This window comes from Notolabrus celidotus, chromosome 21 (assembly GCF_009762535.1).
Source record: "Notolabrus celidotus isolate fNotCel1 chromosome 21, fNotCel1.pri, whole genome shotgun sequence".
Taxonomy (NCBI): domain Eukaryota; kingdom Metazoa; phylum Chordata; class Actinopteri; order Labriformes; family Labridae; genus Notolabrus; species Notolabrus celidotus.
The window spans coordinates 13,842,180-13,861,613 of NC_048292.1; the positions used below are offsets into that span (position 1 = coordinate 13,842,180).

The following is a 19,434-nucleotide window of genomic DNA, read 5'->3' on the forward strand; positions in this document are numbered from 1 at the left end:
CTAAAAACAAAGTCAAGGCTAGACGTTCATCACTGTGAAGTGCCGGTCACACCAAAAGTCCCCAACTGTTGGCTTGTACTCCCAGAGGCAGAATCAACATCAGACAATACAAAGGGGAACTGTAGTACTTTTTTTTACTGGTAGCAACTCGATTTCAATGTTAAAACCCATTGGTGATTTTCTGGCAACTCTATATTCCTCTGTGAAAAAACGTCTACTTTTCTGTAATTCCAGTGTAGCCAGCAGTTAGCGCTTGACCACTTCCAACCAAGACTTGTTTTGCTATGTGCTGCATTGTTTGCAGTCTCATTGGCAACTTATGAACTGAAATTCTTCATCATCTTTCTTGGTTCATTACAAATGCTGAAGTCGTGCCAACTCCTCTTTTGTAAGGGAGTCTCAGTTTCACTGTAAATAGTTAACTACACAGAGGTTTCACTCTGGCTTACTTCAGCATTAGGTATTGAACCAAAATAACCCATCTTTCTTGAGATTCACTCGCAATTAATGAGTCTTAAGTTTGACAAATTGGCATCATGACCCCCTAGTACGTTTTCTTCATTATTATGTAAAATCTGCAAATAATACAACTTTTTTCATAAATTAATAAACATATAAATTCTATCTACAGATTCTGAATTAATATGCAGGCTGTGTTTTGGTATCTTAAGTGATCTTGATTCAGTTGTCAGTTAGTGTTTCAGTGGACATAAGCTGATCACATTAAAAAAAACCTCTGTTTGGAGAGTAAATAGGATGGACGATAACCCCCACTGTGGAATACTGGTCGTCCCTTATGTATCCGCTCAGCATCCAATCAACAGTAATTTCATTCTTGCCATACAAATTGCTTGTCAGACTGTATGGCCAGAAGCCCTTTACGGCTAATCAATACTACCAATTTCTTAATTTGGATCAGACCATATCATCCATCTCAGTTTCACTGTAAATGGTAAGTTACTCAGGGTTAGAGTGAGGGCTTCACTCTAGAAGCTGACTTTCTTGTGATATACAAATTTAATTGGTATGTTTCAAGTTTGCTGAATCAACATGACCCCCGAGTACAGATTGTACATACACACACACACACACACACATATATATATATATATATATATATATATATATATATATATATATATATATATATATATATATATTATGCAGTTTGTTCTTTATTGTATCTTTAATCCAGTTGTTCTCACAGAGACACACACACACACACACACACACACACACAAACACACACACATGGAAGTATGACTCATGCACAGCATCACTTTGACTTTCAGCCCACTCTCCCTGGCAGAGCTCAGCTTTTTTTTTTTACCCTATCAAACTAGACTGTTGAAGTATTAAGCCAGTAAGAGCTACTGCAGACAAACAGGTAAACAAAACGTTTACTGTATGTCTGTCCCCCCCGAGTACCAGGAAGAGGATTTTTTCGTATTCCCGAAATATCAAATTGAATCATTTTGTTTTTGTCCCCCTCCTTCCTCCCTCTCTCTTCCCTCTCCCCTCCTTTTTTTGCTCACTTTCTACTGCTGTGGATTTTGGTGTGTGTTCTGAGAGCAAAAAAGTAGAAGAAAAATGGAAATATGGCATGATAGCAGATTGACGTCGGATTCAATATCTGTGAAGAGGCCTCCTCTCAGCCATCAACGTCAGTGGCTTAATACTGACAAATGTGTGTGTCTGTTTGTGCGTGTATTTGTGTGTGTGTGTGTCATCTCCTTCCTCTAAAAGCGTTGACATTTTGTCATTTTGTGCTAGTGTGCTTTTTGTGTTTTGTACTTTTGCACCAACATGACTCATTCAATCTTTCTCTGCCTCTGTGTTCCAGCTAACATAATTTTGAATGAGCTAAATTGGACCGAGGCCTTGGAGGAAGTTTTCCGGAAAAACAAAGAGGAAGATCCCTCGCTTCTTTGGCAAGTGTTTGGCTCTGCCACCGGACTGGCTCGGTACTACCCAGGTGAGCAGCCAACCAGCCAATCAGGGTTCTGTAGTCAGTAATGGAGATAGAAAGTACTAACAAAGTGCCATTTTATAATGTTGACATAATGTTTCAGAATTGTAGTGTTTTTCCGCCTCTGCATATGTTTGCACTAGTCTGCACAATCTGTACCCTTCACCCCTTAGACCACATTTAGGTGGCTAATCAACACAGTGCCTCATTATCATAGCACCCCTGTAAACTCGGATCACTGCATGGGTAATGAGATTAAAAGAACATGGCTGATTTTTATTTTGGTTTTGCACCTGAATTTAAATGCTCCTAGTTTAAAAGACAACTAGAACATTTCATAAAAAGCTAAAATTATCATTATATGGGACTTTTATGATATAAATAAAAACTTAAAGCTCCTGTGAAGATCTTTCCACTTATGTCACCTTTTGCGCCCCCTGTTGACAGAGGTATCTATTACTATTGTTTTGAATATGTGTAATAATAATAATAATAATAATAATAATAATAATAATAATAGCTTTATTTATATAGCGGTTTTCAAAACATATTACAAAGCACTTAACAAACAATTTTAAAAAGCAGTAGGCAGTAGTTAAAAGCATGTCTTTATCCAGCAGAAGTAATAAAACAAGGAACAAATCAATAAACCATAAAACCAATAAAAAATCTAAAATAGAGATAGTCTTTAAAAGCGACTGAAAAGACGACAGTGTGTCAGCTTCCCCGATATTCTCCGGCAGGTCATTCCACAGCTTAGGGGCCTGGACAGAAAATGCTTGATCACCTTTGGTTTTTCTGTTTGAGCGTGGAATAGTTAGTAAAGACCTACCGGAGGATCTGAGGTTACATGATGGCTTGTAGGGAGTCAAGAGGTCAGCAATGTAGTCTGGAGCTGACCCCCTACGAGCTTTAAAAGTCAACATCATCATTTTAAAATCAATTCTAAAACTGACTGGGAGCCAGTGAAGTGATTTTAAAATGGGTGTAATGTGTTCTCTCCTGCTGGACCTGGTTATGTTTTAGGATTAGTTGGAGTTTTTTGAGGTTATTTTGTAAGAAATAAGAGTAAAGTGAATTGTAGAAATCTAACCTGGATGAAATAAAAGCACGAATAACTGTTTCTAGGTTTTTGATTGATAAGAATGACCAAATTTTTGACAGTTTTCGTAATTGGAAAAAGCATGATTGGACAACAGAATTAATATGTTTATTGAATCTGAGGTGAGAATTTAGGTAGTAGGGATGTTAACAATGAATCGAGTATCCGTTAATTGATTGTGAAGAATGCACTTGAGCACGTTTTTTTTGTTTTTGATTGTCTATCACACAAACATGTGGTCTCATATTTCGTTAAGCTATCAGGGAGGTGTTTTATGTTTAAAGCATGTTTCGATGCGAATCAGCTGGTTTAAGGTGTTGCGTGCAGCGGAGACGTTCAGCTCAGGGCTGCGGCTGTGCAACATCCCTTGGAGGTAGTATTTCCTGATAAAAAGGACTCTGCTGTCTTTAACTGTAGAATGTGTCAATAACTGAATACTTACTGCGGAAAAAAGATTTAGAATAGGCTCAACGTGCTGTCAACTGTCATGTCAAAAACCTACCCCTACCCTGAAGTGGTTACAAGCACTAAAATAATGAATAGAAGGTGTCAATCTTGCTGTTGATGGTCTTGTTTGCTTTTGTAGGTCCTAAAGAGACACCCTGTTAATATCAGTTTCATAACTAGTCAAAAACTCTTCAGAATCAGAATCAGAATCAGAATCAGCTTTATTCGCCAGGTATGCTTGAACACACAAGGAATTTGACTTTAGTAAACTGTGCTCTCTTTGTACAAGGCATAAGAATAGGAATAAGAATAAGAACTACAATAAAAAATGAAATAAAAATATAATAACAATAACCTTAGCTATAAATACAAAGAAACAACAAATAGGCTTGACTAATATGTACAGGCTAAAATAATATGATAAAGTGCAGTGGTGAGTTGCAGAGGTAGTTTTACATTATAAAATAGTAGTTAAATAGTACAAAAAATAGAAATATGGAATTCTGCTTGGAGAACAACTCTTTACAGGAGCTTTAATTTCTGGAACATAAGACAATTTTGCCCCTGACATTCATGTTCAAATGCTTACTGTGAACTTAACATACTTTTCTGTAACCACTTTTTCTTTCTGTAATAAAACCCAGCATCTCCTTGGATAAATGCAAACACCTCAGACGATAAAATCGACCTTTATGATGTGCGCAGACGACCATGGTGAGTATAAACTGTCCTGATTCGTCCCTGGTGATTTCATCGTCTGTCGTTTTTTTTTCTACTGATTCATAAGAGCAGTCCCAAAGATCTGTCACACCACCTCTGTATATTTCACTTAATAGCTATTAATTTACAGCAGCTTTATTTGCATATTGCATAAGCTGATTACTTATAAAAGCAACTACATGCACACACAGGCTAGCAAAACGTTTAAAACAACCACATCAGAGTTTCTGATCAAAGCCAAACCCTCTCAGACTGAGCACAAAGATGATCAAGCTTCTGCATATCAAAGGGCAACGATACAAAGCTTTATTAGTCGCCTTAAACACATTAAAATCTGGCTTGTCACAACAGTTACCCTTTCAACCATGTTATTCAAATTTATTTCAACTCAAAAGCCCTGTTGGGTGCTGAATATTCGAACTCTTTACACAGACACACAACAGTCTGCACTTTAAAAGAATTGGGAAAGTAAAGGTTTAATGGAATTAAATGCAAATGATAGGGAGTGGTGTTTGCTTACACAATCAAAAATAAGAGTGATGACACAGCAGAATATACAGTGTTTGAATCTTTGTTGTTTTCTTTCCTTAGAAATCTGTTTCATAAAAAGCATCCCTGCACAGTAATTGCCTCTGTCTGTGTGTTTTCCACTTCTCTGCACACGTACATCTGTTTATCCGCTCAATATCCCCGACCTTTTGTGTGCGTGTGTGTGTGTGTGTGTGTGTGTGTGTGTATGTCTGCGTGTGTGTTATTACTCACCAGGTACATTCAGGGGGCGGCGTCACCCAAGGACATGCTGATCCTGGTGGATGCGTGAGTGAAGACCTTATGATTCATCTATTAGCCTACAGTCAGATTTTATTTTCTTATTTGCGCCCCGGAAGGCCGTGATGCTAACTGTGTGACTGGCCTCGCCATGCTGGGAGGGACTGCGCTGTGCTCACAGCTGCCTCAGAGCTCGTGTGACAAGCAGAAAGGAAAAAGGCAGACAGAGTATCGGAGGACTTTCTCATTTACAGTTCACTTGTTTCTTCCAGTGGTTGATACCCTTAAAAGTTGAAGTTTTGAAAGATGTTATTAAGCGACTTTTCTGGAGTAGTATCAGCCATGACAGCAGTCCAGCCTTTAATCAGGTTCTAACGCTTCAGCTCATTTACAAGAAATACAAATACTGAGTCATCTCCTGGTTACACAACATTTTAAATCAGAGAACTGACTTCTTCCAATGTATTTACCAAGGTCTTAAACTTGAAAGCCCTTTCCTGTCGAGAATAAATGCAAACTTACCAAAAATAACCCAGAGATAATGTATAGTGAGCGGGTTGTTTTTGCTGATTGGAATCCCAACAGGGTAAGCAGGACCTCAACATGAGTGGAGTGGAGAGGTTTTGTCTCACCCTGAAGATGTTTTGCCACTATAACTATCTGCTCGTTGTATATTATCCCTGCTTATTGCACAACTACTCACTTAAAAAAAATCAGACCAAATATCGATTTGAAAAAGGTTTTAGTCAGTTTCCCTCAAAGTTTCAGCTGCATCCACGACCTTGTCACTGTCATAATCTGTGACTTCTGTTTCTCCAGTTGTCACTTCTTAAACACAACCGTATCCCAAACTGTGCTCTGTCTTATTTTATTTTTTTTAAGTTATATTTTTGGGCTTTTTTTCCCTTTATTGGACAGGACAGCTGAAGAGAGACAGGAAATGTGGGGAGTAGAGAGCAGGGGAAGATATGCAGGAAATGGTCGACCGGCCGGGAGTCGAACCAGCGACCTCTGCAACGAGGTCTATAGCCTCTATACGTGGGACGCTTAGACCGCAAGGCCACCAGCGCCTTCATAATCATATAATTAACAGTGTAATCCTAAGGGCCTGTCTCCACATAGCAGTGTCTCAGTGTCCTCAATGCATAAACGCCCTCAGCGTCAACTGTTTCTTGATGCTGCACTATCAGCGCTTTCAGTTGGAATTAGTTCAGTATTCACTTCTCTATCCGCAAACATTCAAAATCAAGAGGGGGGCGGGACTTCTCATATCAATCTTGTCAACAACTACAACAACAACAACAACAACAGCAAAGGTCAGTGTAGCGTATCTTTCAGGTACATTTCCAGGTCCAGAGGTGCTGCTTATGCTACAACATGACTTCTGGGACTATCTTTAAGTTTGTTTTCCTTTAAGGCATCATTAAATAAAAGCAGTAAACACAGATGAGAAGTACTCTGAAATTGAAGTTGTGAGCGCTGCCAGTTCAAATAACAGCCTCAATGGACACAGGCCCTTGAGGAAGAGCAAACCAAAGGTGACTTTAAATCATACATAATGTTGTCTGTGTACTTTGATTATCTTGTTCACCGTAGTTTATTTTGAGTTCATCCTACACACATTATATTGATGTTAAAAATACTCAGTAGTGCTAGTTTAACATTTTCAAAAGTTTGAAGCAACTATACAAGCCTGCTTGTTCATGAAGATACTAGCAGTCTGAATATCTGAAATCTTTGCCTTCTGCTAGTGAGTAGTTTTCTACACTGCAAGTGGAAAGCTTGGAACGCTGCGATGATAGCTTGGGAGGAAAATCTAGATTTTGGGGAGCCCCCAGCTCTTCTTTCAGCAAAAAAAAAAAAGGTCCAGTTGTCTGATACACAAAACACCAAAAGGCAAATTACAGAAAGATCTCTTCGTTTATTCATGCCACATTGCCTGGTCTTATTCATGATTGCAACAAGAAGAAAAGGCAACTCAGAACAAATTACTCAGATCATTTCTTATTGGAGGAGGAGAGCTGAGGCAGGCTGTGGTGGAGTTACAAAGCTTTGTGCCATTGTTGCGTTGGTTTAATTTTCAATAAGTGGCATTCAGCATATTTATTTATTTCCACTCAAACCAGTCAATTAGTTTTTTCCAGCTATTTCATTTGTTTGTATCGTGAAAAAGATAACATTTTTATTTCCGTACTGCAGGAGTGGCAGCGTTTCTGGTCTAACCCTGAAACTCATTCGAACGTCTGTTAGCAAGATGCTGGAGACGCTCTCCGATGACGACTATGTGAACGTGGTTTATGTGAGTATTCATACTGCTTGTACTTTAATGTCATCTTCGACTTCAAATCCTGTCATAAAAGCTGTTTTGACTTTGAATATAAAGTACAATTCCAGGTTGCTGAATGTTAATGTGGATGTATTCGTGGCGTGGCCGTAGCTTTACTCTCTCTGTTTGAGTTATCGATTTTGAATTGACAGCGATCTTCCAATGCACCCCACATGGATGGATCTTCATATATGCATGAGTGCATGCATGTTGTTTCTCATTTTCAAAACTTATTTCTACAGTGTATATATGTTTGAGTGTGCATGAGTGTTGATGCAGAGTTTCGTACACGAGAAATGTCTTCGGAGCATCAGAGCTGAGTCCAAAAATGTGAGCCTAATAGAAAGACAACATGACAGCTCAAGTAAACCCTGAAATGCCACACGATAAGCCAGACGAATTATTTCTTCTCTGTATTTATGATTCATTTTCTTTAGTCAGTGCCATGGACTTGAAAAGCCACACTAGCCTGATTGAAATTCTTGAAGAGTCAATGGCATCAAAGGAATCACTGATGTGGAGACTGCAGAAATATCCATTCATCATCATATCTAGATCTAAGGCTCGTTCAGTTGAGCACTTTCTTTTGTCTTGATAAAATATGTTGTTTATAGAAAATGACATAATTTTTAACGATAACTTCTATTTGATAATTTCGCGAAAACATACTGGAGGCAAGTTTTCATCACTGCTGGAATCAACCACTGACAGTGGACAACACATCTCTGACAGAAGTGTCTCCCTCCAGTGACTTGCATTTTTGCATGTAATTCTTTATAGACTTGGATTTCCCTGCACTTTATTTTGAAATACACCTTTAATCCTCAATTTGGCCTCTCTTTTTTCTTCTCCTGAGCCGGAGCTGAAAAGAGCTTTTTCAATCTGCTCTCCAAATGAACCATGAATTACATTTTCTTTCACTTCCATTAATACAGCATTGGGTTGTGTTGTTGTTTGGAGCTTTCAAATCAGCTAAGTGACGGGGCTTTTGAAGTTAATGAAATCAGGCAGCAGCATAATAAGAATATTGATGGCATCCGGCTCAGTTTGTAGACCTTGGGAAATAAATTCAGAGCTTTTTGAAGGTATGATCTATAACAACCTTTCGGAATGAAAAGTGCACCAGGCATCCTTCAACTCTGTGTTGTGTGTTTGTGTGTTTTGGACTGAGTCAGTACATTAAAGGGTCTTCTATGTTTTCCTCTTTTACCAGTATCTTTTCTTAATATTATCCTTTTTGGACGCTTCATAAAACTGCTGTACAATAGATTTGTTAAGCAAAGTATGCAACCTGTATCTATCAAACATTGAGTCTGAATATTAACGAGTAGCACTTAAAGGTTGGCACTGGTACCACAGATGGGACCAAAACAGGGAACTTTTTACCCACCCTGCTGTTAACAGTTGAGCTAATATGTTTCTCACGAGTCAGGATGTGCTTCCACTGGCTCTGCTGCGTTTTTGTTTCGGCTCCTTCTCAGCTCCGACAACCCAAAGCCCTCTACAGCAGATTTTTTTTTACTTATATTTTGGCTAGGGGTGGGAATCGAAAACTGGATCCGACTTAGAACCGGTTCCAATTGATCAATTCCATAGGAATTGTACACCTCAAATGTTATCGATTCTTCTTAACGATTCATTTCCCAGCACGACATCACATCACGTCGCGGTACGTTGCATTACTTCACACACTCTGCGACTCAGAACTCCTTCAACAACGAGGAAACATGGAGTAAGAAGCGGTCTAAAGCATGGCTCCATTTTAGTAAAAGAGATGAGAACAATGCCGTGTGCAATCAGTGCAACGCTGTCATCTCATGTAAAGGTGCATTTACCTCAAATATGCTGAAGCATTTGTCGACTCCGCCTCGAAGTTCGGGGTTTGCATCGGGCCAAAGTGGAGAAGGGTTCCATGTGAACCTGTTCGCATCTGGGAGGTGAACCCCCGCCTACCTCTCCCCTTTCGGAGTCGGGACGCTTTCTCTCAGGCTCGAGGGTACACGTCCGGAGTCACGCGCCTGAAAATGAAGCACCAAGAGCGTGTAAAATACCTCCGCAATGTGCCCCGGCGGAAAAGCGTTTTTCCTCTCCAAATTCAAAGTCTTTAATCCAGGCTCGGGGGGCCACGTTCATGTTCAGTCTTGTGCAGACATAATTTTGGAAAAATAAAATGGTTCCTTTTGGTGCAGAAGACTGTGTAGAAGTACTTTTTTCCCCCTCAAAAAAATACTGAGTAATCATTAGGAGAATTGATAAGGAATTGGATTGATAAGTAGAATCGACAATGGCATTAAGATTGATTAAATCTTATCAATTCCCACCCCTAATTTTGGCTTAATTCTATCAATTAGCAGACAGGAAGCTAGACAGGAAGTCAAGACACTAAAACAACATTGAAACATCTGATTTTCAGAGTAAAACACACTGGTGTTGACGCCGGATCATATTTCACGTGACTGCAACAGGCCTGGAGTGGACAGGTCAGAGGTTTTCAGAGGCCACTGAAAAAACAGGGATGAGGTGAAGCACATCATGGAGGTAGAAACCCATTAATGCTGTTATTACCCGGGAATATCCTTGGTCTCGTGACTCCAGCTGTCTGATGGTGCTACTCTATCCATCCTGCGTTCTGAAAACACAGCTAGTGAGCTCCATTAGGAAATGTCAGTCTGTGTTGATTTTGGCCCCCCCTGCGGACAAAATGTGTCATCAGTGTTTCATGACACCCCAAAAACCTTTGTCCTGCTCCCTTGAACAATCAAATGTATCACTCATTGAGAGCTATACTGCGGAACCAAGCAGCAACCTCCGGTCTCAAACTATGAAGCCCATGAGGAAGTGTTATAAACTGCAGTTCATCGAGAATCCACTTGAGGCTGGCTGCAGAAACACCGGAAACCACATACACCAATTCAAAATAGACAATCTTTGCAGCATTAATAAACATGTTTACAGCCTGGTTAAAAAAACGGCTTGGCTCTACGTAGCTAATCTCTCTATCGGCACACACTGTACGGGGGTGAATTTTTTTCTAATGCGACGGTTCAGAAGATATTAAGATTACAAGTTTTTGCCCAAATAAGGACATGACTGACTTGACTCCCAGTCAGGAACACATAGCTGTTGACTAGGAGGCTCAAACTCCGCCCCGTCACACTATACCTGGTTGAGTTCTGCATTTCCAATATGGATGCCGCCGTCGATTGGCTTCAAAACAGCGTTCAGGAACAGATGGGATACTACGTCCATATTTTATACAGTCTATGTGAGGAACATGGATAAAAGCTGTTCAAGACATCAAAATTAACTTCTCTTCTTGCTGATGGTCTATTTTTCTTTTTTAGGTTGCAAAGAGACATTAGTATTAATTTCAGTCTGTTTCATACCCACCTAAAAAATCCTCACAGGAGCTTTAAGTGAATTAAAGAATGTTTTTGTGTTCATGAACATCTACTCTGGATATAGAGAATGCTGATTTAAAAGATGTTGTTGGCTTAATCTTCTGTAGCATGTACTGAGCTAAAGTTTGAAATCACTTTGCTTTACTTTAGTCACTTTAAGTGTGTGTGCGTGTGTGTGTAGGCGTGCGTCTGTTTAGAGGAAGAATGTCTTGGCAGTATTTGCCCTGAAACTTCCAGCATGTTGAGTTTTTGGAAGCAGTCTTTGTGAGCTGCAGCATCCTTTTGGCATTCTAAAAACAAAAACCCATGTGATGAAAAAACACAGAGTACTCAGTCTTTGTGAGCTGCAGTTGTTGTCTTCCACGCCGTCTTATATAATTACTCTTGAAAAGCCGTGAGGAGCCAGGAGTGAATACCTTTGCTGTTTTTTGAATTAAGTGTTTATGAACCTTGAACCATTTGATTTAAGCTGCTTTAAAAGCTCACTCTGAATCGCTCGTTATCTGTGAAGGCTGACGACAACAGCCGACATAACCACTTAACTTTCGTCATTGTATCCACAGACTGAGTTAAAGTCTCATTAAAGTGCTTTTTCAACGCATAACTGACATGTTTTTGTAACCGCAGTAAGATCTTTTTGTTATTTTTCAAATATATCTCAACTTGTAAGTATCCAGATCCAAGCCAGAGCAAAGAGGCAAATAAATCATAGAGACTATCTGCAGGTTTTCTTTTTCCGTAGCGATATTTGTGCACCTTGTGTGTTTGAAAATGCATGTGTAAGTGTGTGAACATGTTTTCAGTCAAGGCCAAAACAGATGCTGGGTATTAATGAGCCATGTCCCAGACCACTGTAGAAGCACCGTGTGTGTGCATGAATTGAAATACTTCCATCTGTTCCTCCACATTAACTATTCACTGATATTAATCTAATTACTCTTTACATGCAGAGCTGTGTAAATGTTATTTAACCAGTGTTTGTCTCTGCGGCATGATCTTTCCATAATCAAGCTCTTTGTTTTGTTTTTTTGTTGTTTTTTTTACCTCCTTATGCCACTGTTTTCACACCCCCACCTGCTCTCCTGCTCAATCCTTCCTTCTGCTCCTTTAGCTCCCTCCGGTCTGTGCAGATTTGATTAAGACTGATTTCATTCCATGCATGACAAATTTTCAGTAATATCCAAGAAGCTAAAGCGCTCTCAAAGTAGATGTGTTTACTCCATCAATGTCGTTGGGAGAACTTTTATTAGATTTAATTAAAAATTGGATAAATTGATTCTTTAAGATACTTTCAGTCTCTCTTGTGTGTGTGAAAGTCACCGCATGCCTCCGTAACCAAAGGGAAAACAGGCCACATATTTGACTCGAAATATGTGAAAGTGCCTTCCCTCCACTTCCCGTCATCCCTCCTTCCCTCTTCCCCATCCAGTTCAATGACAAGGCCATGCACGCGGCGTGCTTCAAAAACCTGGTGCAGGCCAACACCCGCAACAAGAGAAAGCTCAAAGAAGCTGTGCAGAGAATCACCGCTAAGGGGATCACCAACTACAGAGGCGGCTTTGAGCTTGCCTTCGAACAGCTTGCACAGGTAAAGTGTCAGCAGGGACGTGTCTGATATGGTCCTGTGTTGTTTCATTGTTTTATCCAAGAATGTCCCTTTAAACCATAAAAACCAACGCAGCAGATCAAAGGAATCAACCAAACAGACTGAAATCATTATGTATTATTTGTTTACATATCCATTTCATTCAACTATGATATTAATGAAGGAACACACAGCAGGACAAACTGCCAACTCTATCCCTGCTGTGTTTCAATGAAGTGTGAGTATGTGACGCCCTCCTCTGGTTGTTGTTGGTGGTATTACAAGTTATTGTCATTTATGTTGACATCAGAATGCTTTAGAGTAATAATAATAATAATAATAATAATAATAATAATAATAATAATAATAATAATAATAATGATGATGATAATAATGATAATAAAAATAAAATTTATTTACATAGCACTTTTAAAAAGAGGGTTAAAAAGTGTTGTACAAATGAGAAAAATAATAAAAGAGAATAAAAGAGAAATGTGAGGAATTTCTAGAAACAAAATAAGATAAAAAGTGTAAGAGGACCAAATATAAAATAAATTAAACAATATGAAAAGAAATAAAACTACATCAAAAGGCTTAAAAAATAACAAATGGATAAAAGGAAATAAAATTAAACATCTTACAGGTAAAGATAAGAGGCTAAAACAATCAAAAGGATCAAAGAGACTAAGAAAAATGCCTTTGATCCTTTCTGAAATGGAATAAAATCAGCGTTTGGAGGATTGAAATACGCTTGGAAAGCATCTCCTGTAAAAGCACTTGTATAATAATGTGTTTTTAAAAAAGAGTTAAAAGAGGATAAAGGAATTCAATTTGAGTTTCAATGTGTTTTTACAATCCTAGATTGTCTGAGCACTGAAGATGGAATGGCTGTTTAGTTTTAATATTTTTACTTTTGTTTACAGAGCCTGGAAGAAAAATCTTTTGATATTATTTTAATATATTTTTCATCCTTTTTTTATGGTCACTGTCTTAATAAAATGGGTTTCTAAGCCTGTTTGGGCTTCACAAAGTGCTTTCACATGACACAATAATGAAATCTAATCAATGATCAGTTGTCAGTCTATCAGTCCTGGATGTTTCTTTAAGATGAAAAATTGGGAAGTATGTGTTCTTTTTTTCTGTGACTGAATTGTAAGTAAATTTCAAAAATTTCAAATTGTCTCCTAGTTGAATGTATCACGAGCAAACTGTAACAAGATCATCATGCTCTTCACTGACGGAGGAGAGGAGCGGGCAGAGGAGATCTTTGAAAAGTACAACCCGACACAAGAGGTAGGACTGCAGACTCCAGATGTCTGATAAAGCTGTTTTCATATTCACCATCATACTCATTTTTTACTATCTTTCCCTCTATCTTTTTCTTACAGGTGCGCATCTTCACATTTTCAGTGGGTCAACACAACTATGACAAAGGACCAATACAGTGGATGGCCTGCAAAAATAAAGGTATGACCTGGAAATGACGCTGTGGAGGCCAAATTAAACTTAAAACCTATTCTATTTATCTTTAGGATTAGGAGGTAAAATAATATCTGAAACTGTCTAAATTTGGTCCAAATTTGACAATAATTTTAAAAAATGAGGTTCAAAAATACTAAGTTAAATATACTGTAAGGAACTTTTGGTTTGCTGCTCTTTTAACGCCCCCTTGTGGACAAACCAGTACCTCCAGTCTCTTTGCTGTTTCTGTCCTGTACTTTTTTTGAGTGCTTTTTTTCTAACAGAAAATCTCATCCTCCTGTCTCTTACCTGTCAAACAAAACTTCTTAAGAATAAAGTAGTAATTTCAATCTCATTCAGAACTGGCTAAAAACTCCTCACACAAGTTAAATATTACTTCTTAACTGTTAAAGGTAAAGTGTGTAGAAACAGGAATATCTAGCAATATATAGCAGTCAGAATTTAGAGTAAAACGCTACCTTGCTCACTCCTTCTGTTAGTAAAGTAATGGTGGCCTTTGAGGACAAGAAGCTCCAATGATGAAAGCTAAGTATGATCCTCCATACTGTAGGTCAAATTTTTACCACCAACAAAATCTACCTTCTCAATTTTTTTTGCACACAACAACAATTCTTGTCTTCGTCTTCCAATTTGTGCATTTTGCACGGCCAGTCACTAAATACAAAAACAGGGATGTTACTAGTTTGTCCATTCTGTGCTACTGTAAAAACATGGCGGTGCAAGATGGCAGCCTCCAGGGGACCTGCTTCTATGAAGATATAACGGACTCATTTTAAGTTTTTAAGTTAACCACAACAACACAATATCTATATTCAAGTGATTATACACTAATTTAAACATACTTATAATAATAACACATTTTATTTATATAGCGCTTTTCAGAAACTCAAAGACACTGTACAACTGTTAAAATCAACACAAGCAAGGAACACAAACAAAACAAAACAACAGTACAATCACAAATTAAAAGCTCACCTTAAAAAGGTGAGTTTTTAAAAGAGATTTGAAAGCTGAAGGGTCAGAGCAGTTTTGGATATGGGAGAGAGTGAGTTCCAGAGGGTGGGGGCGGCTACGGAGAAGGCTCTGTCCCCCCAGGGTCGGTGCTTGGTTCTGTGAGGTGGAGACAGGAAGTTGGCATGTGAGGTACGCAAGTTATGGGAAGGAGTGTAATGGTGGAGGAGGTCAGTGAGGTAGGAAGGGGCCTGGTGGTGGAGGGCTGTGTGGGTGAGGAGGAGGATTTTAAGCTGTATGCGGTAGGGGACAGGGAGCCAATGAAGATGTTGGAGGATGGGGGTGATATGGTCACGGGTGCAGGTGAGGCAGCATGCAGCATAGTTCTGAATGTATTTCATTTTATCAAGGACTTTGGATGATGTGCCGTACAGCATGCTTTTACAGCAATCTAAACAGGATGTGATGAATGCGTGGATAAGGGTTTCTGCCGCAGAGAAAGAGGGATATACGGAGGCGGGCGATGTTTGGAGGTGAAAGAAGGCCGTTTAGTGAGCTGGGTGACGTGGTGTTGAAAAGAAAGGTAGCTGTCAAAAATGATTTCAAGGTTACGGATGTGAGGTGCAAGTCTCTTCTGCAAAATGCTGCTGCATATTACATACTGTGCCTTTGATTTAAGTTTTAAACCCTAGGGGAAAAATACCTTTGTTAACTTTCGCCAAGATTTTAATTATTGTGAGTATAATTTAACACTACAATATGGCCCCTTTAAGTTCATGTGAAAGTTGAAATACACCTGTAGTAAGGTATGGATGCTTTCAATGCTTTAGTTTGTTGGGTTTTCAATGCTAAAGTAGTATATTTAGCAGCTTTTAGACAATAGTTGATTTCAAGATGAGTTTAAATATGTTTATTTTTTCTAAATACATAACGTGCCCTCCACATCTCAGGGGATTGAAACTATTTTCTGTTTACTACTCTGGGTAAAAGCTGAAAATAAGCTGTGGAATATCAAAATTATGTCAAAACTAAGCTTTGGATGTAAACTTCATGTAATATCTTTCTCTCAGGTTACTATTATGAGATCCCATCAATAGGGGCCATCAGGATCAACACTCAGGTAACCTAAATCCACCTACACTACAGACCTTGTCTCTTCCTTCCTGGTGAATTGTGCCCTCTTGTGGTGAAAGGCCTGATGTGCATGCAGTGAATAAAAAGCTCTTCTCTCATCCTTCTTTGCAGGAGTATCTGGATGTTCTGGGCCGGCCTATGGTGAGAGCAGACAGAAGGGCCAAGCAGGTTCAGTGGACCAATGTCTACCTGGATGCTCTGGTAGGTGCAAGTTAAGTTGGTGTAAGAGGGGGAGGGAATACTGCGAGACGTGTGGGGGGAAAAAAGAGTAGCGATTGAGACATCTGTAAAAAAAAAAACCTCTGCAGGAGTTAGACATATCCTGTTTTCTGTCTGATAAAGAATGAAAGATAAATCTTCCTAAATGATGCTGAACAGTTGCTGTTTGACGCCTTCGTAAACTCAACTTCAACTCTGGTCCAGTCCAGTTTGTGAAGACAGATGAACTTGATTTGAAAAACGCTGCTTTTATCAGTTTCTGTGGTGCTTGAGCTTCTGTTTCAGGCGACAGTGAAGATAAGAGAGCAGTCTGGTAAACTCAGCCAAATGGTTTGGATGTGGTCATCTGTTCTCTGATAACAAGCTGTCAACGTTTGTGAATTTACTGACCTTGTCATCACCAAAAAATGTCTCTGCCTTTTGTTACGGGAAACATCTTATTTTGAAGATTAAGATTTTGGTTCCTCTGGGACATTTATGGTTTTAAATTATATTTGAATTATATTTTATGAAAAAAAACAGCATCTGCACACAATTTAGAATTTTTACATGGTCATTTTTAACCCTCCTGTTATGTTTGTCTCTCTGGAACAGCAATAATTTTCCTGGGTCAATTTGACCCGGGGTATATTCAACTATCCAAAAGTGTCAGAACCCAAAAAATCCCAATACAAAATTTTTTTAATCTAACTTTTAACTTCATTACTGACTATTTAAATCAAGATTTGGTCCATTGGTGTTCTTTAATTCTCACAGATCATGGTTCAATGATGATAACTCACTCGTTTTTCATTAAAATTCATGTTAAAACATTTTTTAATGTACATTGGAAAGTCCTAAATAGAAATACAATAGTTTTACATTTTATTTAAAAAAAATTTTTTTGTTTGTTTTAAAGAAGTGATGTTGATAAATTAACACGACTCCTCTTCTCTCACATGCGGCCCAGATTGTTATGCTACATTTAGCTGGTTTAAAAGGCTTATATTGCCTAAAATAGACTTTAAAAAGGGTCAATTTGACCCGCAACATAACAGGAGGTTAATCAAAGATTCACACTGAGTAGTTTATTTGACTGTTAGAAGACAGTCAAATTAGATTTTTCATCAAAAAGCACTGCCTACATACACACGCACAGCACAAGATCAGCAAACACATCATCACTCATTGGAGCTTTATTTGAATAAAAGGGATCAGACACATGTGGCATGTTGTGTCTAAAAGAGGCTAAAAGTGCAAACGTTTTGTATTTAAGTTGAAGTAGATACATTTTTACTGAAGTGAAGGCGTAAAAGTAAACACTAATAGTTGAAAAGTGGCCAATTTTAAACACCTACTGTATGTCTGTGCCAACTTAAACCACATTGAATTAAAGCTCCAGTAGGAAACTTTCTGTTTAAGAATTTGGCGTCCCCTGTGGACAAAAGTGATACTTCTTATTAGGGATCAACTGAGAGCAGTTTTACAGGCCAATACTGATACAGTTTATTACCACTCTTCATCATAAATCACCTAATAAAGAAAACCCCACACTACTTCATTACTAATTATTACAATACATAAATATGTAAATGTGAGTTTTTAGATAGATAGATAGATAGATAGATAGATAGATAGATAGATAGATAGATAGATAGATAGATAGATAGACTTTATTGGTCCCCCATTGGGGAAAATTATTTTGTTACAGCAGCTTATAACACGGGACAGGGGAATACAACAATGTACTAACATAGTATAAAATATAATAACAATAATAATAGCAATGATAAAGGTAAAATAGAATAAAATAAAATAGGATAGGATAAAATAAAATAAAATGAAATAACATATAGCAACTACTACAGATGTATACACACTATGAACTCTATTATTTCTGATAACTGCATTTTTTTACAGTTCATGTTTGTACAGACCAGTCATACAGTTATACACCAGTATAAGTAGCAGTAGTTGTTGGTGGGGAGACAGGGAGGTACGAATACAGACCTAGAGGGCAAGACACACCTGTAGCAGAGCCAAAGTAGTGCACCTTGAAATCAATAGGTTTTATACACAAAGATTAAAAATTAAATACCATAAAGAAAATTGGCCAAATGTGGATTATTGGCAATGGGAATCTGCCAGGCCAATCAAACTCAGGATGCTGGGAGAACAGTGAAAGAAAGGTAAACTGCCTTATCTGACTGCTGCCCCTTGTAAAGGTTACTGTCATTAAAAGTTACATTTTAGAAATTGTCCTGTTTTTTTTGCTAATGGTCTTGTTTCTTTTTAGAGGACATGAAGATGCATCACTGTTAAAATCAGTCTCTTCAAAACTTCTCACAGGAGCTTTAAATAAAATGAAAATTGTACTGAAAATAATAAATGAGAACTTTACTCCAGCATGCAAAACCAGTTAACCTCCGAACCTAATGTTTATTCAATATGTTGTGTGTTTCATCCGTAGGAGCTCGGCCTGGTGATCACTGGAACTCTGCCTGTCTTCAACAAAACCCACACGGGCTCAAAAGTAGGCAAAAGACAACCCAACTCCCAGGTTCTGTCATCTATCCATCCATCTTATTAACGAGTGATTTACTGACAGAATTTACAGTATGTCTGACACTTTGACCCCATGGGAGAATGTAGGTCTGCGGTTTCATGACACACCATAATGGTTACCAGACTAACAAAACTAACATCCAACATGATTACTCTCAATTATCCTCTCATCCTTTTCCTTTCATCCTTCTCTTTTTGTGTGGCTTTTTTTGTATCCTTTGTTGACGCTGAGGTCCCTTAAAGCCCTCCCACGAGCCTCCGCAGGAAGATGTCATAAAGCAGATATCAAAAAGAGATCAAACCTGCGGATCACAGAGACAAATGATCCGGTAGCTAAGTGCTTCAAGATGAGTTTGCATGTCTACCTCGAAGGACTCGGGGTAACCTCGGCAGCGGCTAGAAAGTAAAGGCTGGAAATGCCTTGTCAGTGACTCATGGCGGCATGTAAAGCTGTTGGGAATGAGGCTGTCCAGATTTCTGTTGCACCCCATTTCCTTGAAATCCTTCAGAGTGCGCTGAGGGACTTGACTCATCCAGAAAGAACAACAGGACTCATACAGTGACTCCTTCTACACACTGACTTCCTCCTTTTTTTCTCCCCTCTGTGTTTTTCTCTTTTAGAAATCTCAAAACCAGCTCATCTTGGGTGTTATGGCGATTGATGTCTCCCTTGACGATATCAAGAGACTGACGCCTCGTTTCACTGTAAGAACACATACAAAAGCAGTTATTTGTACAGTAGATGTCAGATATCCCACCTGTGTTTCACTCCCTCTTCTTTTCCTT

The 19,434-nt window shown here is 38.6% G+C and overlaps 1 protein-coding gene across 1 annotated transcript in view; it reads left to right on the top strand.

The window, feature by feature from the left end:
• cacna2d1a (calcium channel, voltage-dependent, alpha 2/delta subunit 1a) overlaps positions 1-19,434 on the top strand; it is a 139,409-nt gene that overhangs the window by 80,959 nt on the left and 39,016 nt on the right. The window contains exons 7-17 of the mRNA XM_034673988.1: positions 1,844-1,975; positions 4,163-4,232; positions 5,004-5,054; positions 7,206-7,305; positions 12,163-12,321; positions 13,507-13,611; positions 13,707-13,785; positions 15,822-15,871; positions 15,997-16,086; positions 18,554-18,643; positions 19,270-19,353. Coding sequence (XP_034529879.1) covers positions 1,844-1,975; positions 4,163-4,232; positions 5,004-5,054; positions 7,206-7,305; positions 12,163-12,321; positions 13,507-13,611; positions 13,707-13,785; positions 15,822-15,871; positions 15,997-16,086; positions 18,554-18,643; positions 19,270-19,353 — 1,010 coding nt within the window. The remainder of the gene's footprint in view (positions 1-1,843; positions 1,976-4,162; positions 4,233-5,003; positions 5,055-7,205; positions 7,306-12,162; positions 12,322-13,506; positions 13,612-13,706; positions 13,786-15,821; positions 15,872-15,996; positions 16,087-18,553; positions 18,644-19,269; positions 19,354-19,434) is intronic.